The 8,810-nt window shown below is 34.7% G+C and overlaps 1 protein-coding gene across 1 annotated transcript; it reads left to right on the forward strand.

The window, feature by feature from the left end:
- Positions 1 to 1,004: 1,004 nt before the first annotated feature.
- Positions 1,005 to 4,404, forward strand: rps16 (ribosomal protein S16). Its single transcript, XM_059325850.1, has 6 exons — positions 1,005 to 1,075; positions 1,166 to 1,217; positions 1,756 to 1,857; positions 2,579 to 2,675; positions 2,783 to 2,830; positions 4,218 to 4,404. The coding sequence occupies exons 2-6, from the start codon at positions 1,170 to 1,172 to the stop codon at positions 4,361 to 4,363; spliced, it is 441 nt and encodes a 146-aa protein (XP_059181833.1). The 5' UTR covers positions 1,005 to 1,075; positions 1,166 to 1,169; the 3' UTR covers positions 4,364 to 4,404.
- Positions 4,405 to 8,810: the final 4,406 nt, after the last annotated feature.

An 8,810-nucleotide genomic window follows, 5' to 3' on the forward strand; every position in this document is an offset into this window, starting at 1 on the left:
ATGTACAGAAACCAAAATTCTCGCTCTTACATTGTGACTTTCTTAATCCTTTCTCTTCTGCTGGCAGCAGAACAGTGCTGCTGCTTCTTGTTGTTTAGACAGACACTTTTCCTCCTCTGAACATGCAGTTCATCGTTTCCAGGTAGTATGTCAAGAAAATCCTGTCTCTGTCTCCAAATGTTCCGAGATTATTTGTTTGTTATAGACAGTTTTGATGGTAGACAGTGCTAGAGTGCAGAGTAATCTCTTTTAAAATGCCCCTTTGTATCGTGCACGTTATGTAATGAGGTTTTAAGAATTGTTATGACATCTGTTTACTCTACTGCTGTCATAATAAAAGAGGCTGCCATGTGAAGTCATAACCCAGAGACCAAAATAACTATGATGCACAAAATAATGAGTTATTAATAGTTGTAGTTTATTAAAAATATTTTAAGGAGCCTATTGAATGCTTCTTTCTATTACGTCACAATGTTTAACTGTTGCATGTTCCTTGGTCATTTAAAAAAAATCCACTTATATATTTTGTCATCTACTGTGTTTTTATTGACCCATTCTATTTTCCCTTCTTCTGTTTTTTTTAATTTCAATTTTAAAGCACTTAAAGGTATTTTATAAATAAAACGTATTCTTAATAATATGTTTGGATTTCTGCACATGAATAGCCTATCACCTCTTAATATATTTATGCCATGCATTAATACTCCAAAGCAAATTCATTGTGGCCTATTAAAAACTGGATTCTGATTTAAAGTTGCCTTTTAAACATTTCTCAGGACTCTCAGGACTCACTCAGGACAGAACGATACACCCAAATAGCTGTCTTCACATTGTCAGCCAATTACATTTTTTTTGTATATTTTACTTATTACATGTCCATTTTTTTTAATCAAGAAACAATTTATTTCTGTCAATAAATGCAATGGATTAAATCTAAATGTAAAATGGAGGTAGAGCGAGTGCAACTGTCGCAAAAACCTACCACAAAGCACGTCTGAGGTGTCGCGCTGCAGCCCCTGATTTTCGCCCTGAGAAACCCCATCGGTCTCTCCGTACGGCACCCGAGCTGAAGACGGTATGTTCCTCAGCCCGATCCGTTAAAAACGACATAAATTACACTTATTCACTGGTTTCTAATGTAACTGTTGATCCCTGTGTGTTTCAGAAACATGCCAGCTAAAGGTCCACTGCAATCTGTCCAGGTTTTTGGACGTAAAGTAAGTAAAATATAGTATAATATTCCACGTGTGGTGTTGTGGCTACCCCGTCCTGTTAGCACACTTTAGCTAAAGTAGCTATCATGATGAGGTGGTGTACGTAGTTTACACCGATATACGCGAGTAATTTAGCTATTTTGGAGCTCAGGGCGCCCTGATAATTACTTGTAAAGTTCTTTCGGTGTTGTACATATCCTTAAAGCACCTGTAAACGGGTTGTATTAGCCATCTGTCGGTTTAGCTTTGCTCCGGCGGAGCTAGCTAGCCTGGTTGCTAGCAATTGCTGGGTTTCTGATGCTTTACAGGGCATAACAACGTTAATTTTAGCTCACATCTGCGCATTCAAACAAATATAGGAATTCCATATGAAGTAGAAAAGTTGATTAATCTTAAACTAGCATATGGTCCCCAAGATTACCCGTTCTCATCTGCCAAATGTTTGAATTAAAACCGTGCACATGTGTGTTATTAGTTTAACTTGATTTATGCTAAAATATAGTTATAAAAAACTTATCTTGTTGTTGTTTCTCTGTCATAGAAAACCGCCACAGCAGTTGCCCACTGCAAAAGGGGGAATGGTCTGATCAAGGTGAACGGCAGACCCCTGGATATGGTGGAGCCTGCCACCCTCCAGTACAAGGTGAGTTCACATCAGGAGGGCTGATGGAGGCAGAACACTAAACACCTGGAGTTGGAAAATGTGGCTGTGACCTGGTGGATCAGCACTGCTCCATGGGTGACAGTTGTGATCTGTCCTGAACACATTTGACAACGGTGCAAGGGGGAGGCCTCATGTCCTTCCTGGCCTAGCAGCAGCAGACAATAATTCTGTATAATATGATTATTTGAAGAGATTTTTAGTGCAGATGTTCTGCTACACATATGTGCTATTTGAACTAATAAAAATGGGACTTGAAATGAACACACAAGTGAAGCCTGCACTGTACTTTCATTTCATTTATTTTGTTGAAATACTATTGAATGTGTGTGGCAGTTCTTCTGTCTGTGACATTGGATCGAATTATGTGGAAAACTTGCAGAGATGTATAATTGTTTTCTACATAGACCTGTGCAGATATTCGTAGGTACCAGTCACATCACTGTTTCCCATCCAAAATGTTTAATATGGAACAGGATCAATTTATGATTGTTTTTTTTAGTACAAGACAGTGACTCTTTGTGTTTAACATACACTGACATCTAAAATCAGTGTACTCAACCCAGTCCCTATCCTGGACACAACAGCACTTTCAGTGGTCTGTAAAACACCTATATATCTGTAGATATCCTGGTAGCTATTATTGTTCCTCTATCTTTAAAAAAAAATGTGTGTTTGACATCATTATATGCTCTTATTTTAGCTTCTGGAGCCCGTGCTGTTGCTGGGCAAAGAGCGTTTTGCTGGAGTTGACATCAGAGTCAGAGTGAAGGGTGGTGGACACGTTGCACAGATCTACGGTAAGCAGAAGACTTATTTTTCCCAGTTTGTTGCTTGATATGTATCAATCAACAGTGTGTTTAAGAATTTTTCCCACCTTTTAATTTTTGTCGTTACTCTCTTCCAGCAATCCGTCAGGCCATCTCTAAATCCCTGGTGGCCTACTACCAGAAATGTGAGTATTACATTTGGTTCAGTGCACAAACATCACTCATGTTGTTGTGAGAACATTTATGAATGTTTCAACCAAATGAAGTGAAGCCAGATGCATGTTAATGTTGCTGTGAAATATAAGTGAGATAAGTCAAATGTGCAGGTGTTTCTCATTAAAAAAGTAGTCCCCATTTTTAATATGAGGTGGTGTGTCCTGCTCACTGATAGTAACATTTATAGAAGGTCATTAACTGCTGTGACAGATCTGAGGACATCCTAAAAGATGACAGTAGTTTAAAAAAACCTCAGGCATCAGAGATACACTGAAGGATTAAACTTGTCTGCTTAAGAAATATTTTAACCTGCCAGTGCTCAACTGTCACTGAATTATGTGGTATGTATTAAGGATTTCAACTGTTTTTTGTATTAGGAATTATATAATTCTCAGAGATATTTAAACAAAGCATAGTGATCACTCAGTTCAAGAGCAGTGCACCACACGAAATGTCTGCTACAGATAAATATGGAGTAAGAGGTGCATTTAAAAACGATTTTTGGTATTTGTGCAAATTTGATGACATTTTGTAGAGTCATGTCTAACATTTAATTGCCTCATATCTCCATTTGCATCATCAACAATCAAAAGCTTAAGACAAGTAACAAGGATGCATCATTTTACACGACCCTTCAATGTACTTTTGATCCAGCATTAAGCTCCATGTCTCATTTCAGGATTGACAGGTGCAAAAAAATAGTGCCTCTGCCTAATCTCATTAGTATGTAGCACATTGTATCTCCAATTTGACAAACAGTTTCTCCATGTTGGAGTCGGAGACAATTTTGTTGACCAGCCTTAGTAGGTTATAGTGGTAGGCGGATTTCATTGTTGTTTTTTAAGGGGTTGACCTGCAATCTTTGAGCAGGTTTTAAATTGGTATTGGAATTTATCTACTTGCTCCAAAAGACAGATGGAGAAAATACAGCATTAACATGTTCCTGACATGGAGCACCTTCTCATAAAAACTTTCTGCCGACTGGATTGTTTCTAAACATTATAATTGTTTCCCACTTCAGTGAATTCTTATTGAATTTCCATAGGGTCAAAACTTGTTTCATTTTTTACAGACAAATGATACATATAGCATTCTGAACAGTTCAGTTCAGTTAAATTAAATATAGTTACAGTTAATATAATATATATACAGTTACAGTAAATATAATATACAGTTAAAATATAATAGAAATACAAATGAGTGAATGTTTATTTGATGGAGTTCAGCAGACCAGTAACTACTAGAACAAAGAGTCTTTAAGTCTGAGTCCTTGCTGCAGTTTCTAAGTTTGCAGAATCTGGTTACACTGTAAATGGAGAACTTGCAGAATAACCTGAATCGTTTGTCCTCCTGCAGATGTTGATGAGGCCTCCAAGAAGGAGATCAAGGACATCCTGATCCAGTACGACAGGACCCTGCTGGTCGCCGATCCTCGTCGCTGCGAGTCCAAGAAGTTCGGTGGACCTGGAGCTCGTGCCCGCTACCAGAAGTCCTACCGTTAATCCCCCTGTACATTTTCTTAATAAATTGGAGGAACAAAGAATATTATTTGTCTTTTTTTTTATTCATAAGCACACTAGCTCTTACTAGTTTTTCAAAGGGTAGGAATGTTTGAGTTGAAGTCACTGAATTTAACAATTACAAGACACTTTGTCACATAGTGCAAAGAGTAATGCAGCTCACAGTGAACTACACATTTGTGCGTAACATAATTTCAATTCATTACTGATGGTATGTGTGTCTTTGAGGGACAAAACTTAGATTCCCCCCATGAAAGAGCAACATGTGGTCCTGACGCTCAAAGTTTTTTCTTTGAATTAACTTGACCTTTTTACCTCTGGAGGGGAAAAAATTAATTTGTTGTAGGTAATTTAAGTTAAAGTGACTAACATTCAGTTAACATTTCCACCTATAATACTATTTATACTACAGCTCTTAACATCATAGAACAAATGGCAATTATTTAAAAATATTTAAAAACATTTTTCAATATTTCAGTTTCCCCACCGGCCCTTTAAATCCTTGTGAATTTGAAGAACTAAGATCAAGGCCTTTTAAAAGTTTTTGAAACTAGACAAATGTATATTTGTTCATTGAAAGTGCTTAAATTCAGTGCAAGAACCGAAATGGAAGTTTTTGGAGAAAATGTATTCAACTTAATGCTATTATACAGTAGGGACTGTCCTATTCAGATACTTTTTTTTTTTTTTTTTATTCCGAGGGAAATTCAAGCATCCAGTAGCAGCATGCAAACACATTGAACATACACAGTACATACATTAAAATTAAACTAAACCTTTAAATAACCTATGATAAATCTGAACTTAAATTAAAATCTTTGCTAAAGTATTTAACATTTGCAGAGAAAATTAATGAAACAGATTGTACAGCTGCAGGTTTTTGTTCCAACCAAGCATGCATGTCCCTCCAACCTCTCTCTTTAATTGGCTCCTGTAAAGCCTGCAGTTCCCATTACAAAAATGATCTGCATTCTATCATTTATTAACCTTGATTCACATCTCAAACCACGAGTTGGGACCTTGAATTTGAGCGAATGGGCATCAAGAGTCCTTGAAATGTCTTCTAATTCAAGAAGCCTGGTGCTAAATAAAGATTATATTTATATTTTTGGCACTTGTATGTTGCAAATGACAAACTAATAAAATGAACAGTAAGAACATGCACAGGCCTGTTCCCCAGCATTAACTTGTTCTATGAGGAGAAGCCCAGGTGTTACTAATCACATTAACAGTGACAGTGAGTCAGCGAGCTCAGCACCAGGACTGAGACTGAAGCAGCTAAATGACATTCAGCTGCCATTAATTTTATTACCTACACCTGTACTTTATCTACTGTGACATTTAAAAAGGTCCTCATACATTAAGACGTAGTTAATGGGTGTGCAATGGGAATCATTAAGACAGTAATTATAGCTAAAATGTATTAATATAAATTGTTCCCAACAGACTGAAGTTCTGCTGTAAAAGTCCATTTACTTAGGTAACATTTTTCATTCAGTATTTTCATTTTTTTTATGTTTTTTCTACTTTTACTGAAGTATTCTGAGAACTTGTTCCACCAGGAAAATGTACTAAAAGGGTTAAAAGCAATCAATGCAGAAAAGTCCTTACATTTAAGAAGATGGAAACATTTTTTTTTTAGGTTTCATTTTTTTTATACATGAAAATCACCGGAAATGATTAAAATGATCAAAATACTTCTGTCAAACAACTAACAGATGAATTAAATTATTTCAGCTCTCCTTCAAGGCCTTTACATCAGTTTAATTTATAGCAAACCATCATATTTCATAAACTCTTTATTTGCTTTATGTGTAAAAATCTTAATTTCTAAAAGAATTAATGTACTGGAATAGTGGTAGAAAGTGGCATTAAAGTAAAAAACTTTAAAAGTAAAAGAGTAACTAAACCTCCAAAAACCCCTTTTTTTGTGGTGAAAACCCACTTTTATATACAAGTACACTAGCGCTCAAAAGTTTGGGGTCACCCAGAAAATGTCCATGAAAACAAACTGTTTTATTCATGAAATGAGTTACAAAATGAATGAAAATATAATAGAGGCATTGACAAGGGTAGGAATATTAATTTTAACCTGTACAAATCTCCAACTTTACCTCTAGATACTCAACCAGCCTGAGGAAGGATCATTTTATTGCTTCTCAAATCAGCACAAAACAGTTTTCAGCTGTGCTAACATAATGCTCAGGTGTTTTAATGATCAATGAGCCTTTCAACACTATAAATGTAATGGATTAACACAATGTGCCACTGGAACACATGACAATATATAATAGTCATTTACCACATTAACAGTGTCTAGACTGTACAGGTGCATCTCAATACATTAGAATATGATGGAAAAGTCCATTACCAGTAGTTCAAGTCAAATAGCCCCAGTGCATATAGATGGACATACTTTTCAGAGGTCAACATTTCCATATTAAACATACTTTTTAAAATTGGCCTTATGTTATATTCATTTTTTTAACCCTATAAAGCCAAGTGTATCATATTTGATACATACGTTTTTGAGACTTCTACATCATCAGTGTGATATTTTTTTTCCTGAAAAACCTGATGAATACATGAATTGATGATTAAAAAAACTGAGCAACAAAAATACCAGATGTAACAAAAATTATTTGCTGGTTCCACTGGTGGATCTGTCATTGCTGCGTGAAAACTTCATATCAGCAGATGTATGATGTTGTTTAATATGGAAAAAAATATTTTGTATGTTTGAGGAAAATGTTAAAAGGAAAGTCAAAGTTTTATTTGGTTAAAAATATTAGGTTTTATGTGATGATATGAGTTCAAGAAAAGCAAATTGTGAGCAACAAATTGCACAAAAAGACCTGATGTATCAAATATGATCCAAATTAAATTCATATATGAAAATTGATATTGAATTTTAAAAAATGTTAGCCGGTTCAACAAACACTCCAGTTTTGAAAATTTTGAATTTTCTGGCAATTATTTCACGGTTCAGGCTTTATAGGGTTAAACATTAAATTATCTGAATAATTCATTAAATGTAAGCCATAATCATTATAATTAGAAGAAATTAAATAAATTAAGACATGAAATGTTTATATAATGTGTTATTTCCACTTTTTGAATTGAATTACTGACATAAATAAACTTTTCTATGATATTCTAATTTATTGAGATGCACCTGTATGTCTGATCAATTTAATGTTATTTTAATTTTTAAAAATTGTGCTCTTCTTCCAAAAATAAGGACATTTCTAAGTGACCCCAAACTTTTGAGTGGTAGTTTATTTTGTAGTGTTGATTGTTTCAGGTCTAAATCTTAACATTTCAGTTCAAAGTAGATTTGAATTCTGCATATTGTGTAATAAATATACACAACAACTGCCCTCTACTGGTTGAAACCTGGGTACTGCAATTGAATTGAGCAAGTTGATACTTTTTTCTTATTCTGGAGGCAATATTTTGAGGCACTTAAGTCATAACTTTAAGTACTTTTCACCAATGGTTATCAGCATTTATTGGCTTTAGTTTTTGTGTTTGCCATATTTGTCCAGCAGAGGGCACCAGAGCACAACAGTGAATCAGCAGTTTCTCTCCAGCAGCCATTAGAAAACTGGCTCTCTGCCATTTCACTCAAGTCTCACACAAATATATGATTAATGAAACACACATCACATTACAATTCCACTCCGTATCCCCCTTTTTTGCCCAAACACCCCTGAGCGAGCCTCATAAATCCTTGCTTAGATAAATAAATTTGAGCGATGTTGACTTTGCTTTGAAATCTCTGCAAACAACATATTGTTGCCTATTGTTTCAGGCTTGTGTTATTAAAAACCAGATACTGTAACCAGGCGACACACTCCACTGCTCACTCAGACATGTTCAGGTGTGTGAATGTTTGCAGGTTTTATTGTGTGTTTTTCTAGAGATAATCTACACTTGATAATCTAAACCAGGGGTCTCAAACTCAAATTTCCTGGGGGCCGCTGGAGGCAGTATCAAAATGACCAAAAAAAGACACAAAATTACAACAAAAAAAATACACAAAATGACAGAAAAAAACGAAATTACCAATTATAATTACTAAATTATTAATTATCACAAAGTGACTGAAAGAAATACTAAATTACTTAAAAAAGACACAAAATGACCAAAAATACACAAAATGACCAAAAAATACACAGAATTACCAAAAAAGACACAAAATGGCCCAAAAGACACAAAATGAATAACAAAAGACACAAAATTATTTAAAAAAAGAAACAAAATGACCAAAAAAGACACAAAATTATTTAAAAAGACACAAAATTATTTTTTTTAAAAACAAAATGACCAAAAAAGACACAAAATTATTTAAAAAAGTCACAAAATTATTTTAAAAAGACACAAAATTATTTAAAAAAAGACACAAAATTACCAAAAAAAGACACAA

This window comes from Centropristis striata, chromosome 22 (genome assembly GCF_030273125.1).
Source record: "Centropristis striata isolate RG_2023a ecotype Rhode Island chromosome 22, C.striata_1.0, whole genome shotgun sequence".
NCBI lineage: Eukaryota > Metazoa > Chordata > Actinopteri > Perciformes > Serranidae > Centropristis > Centropristis striata.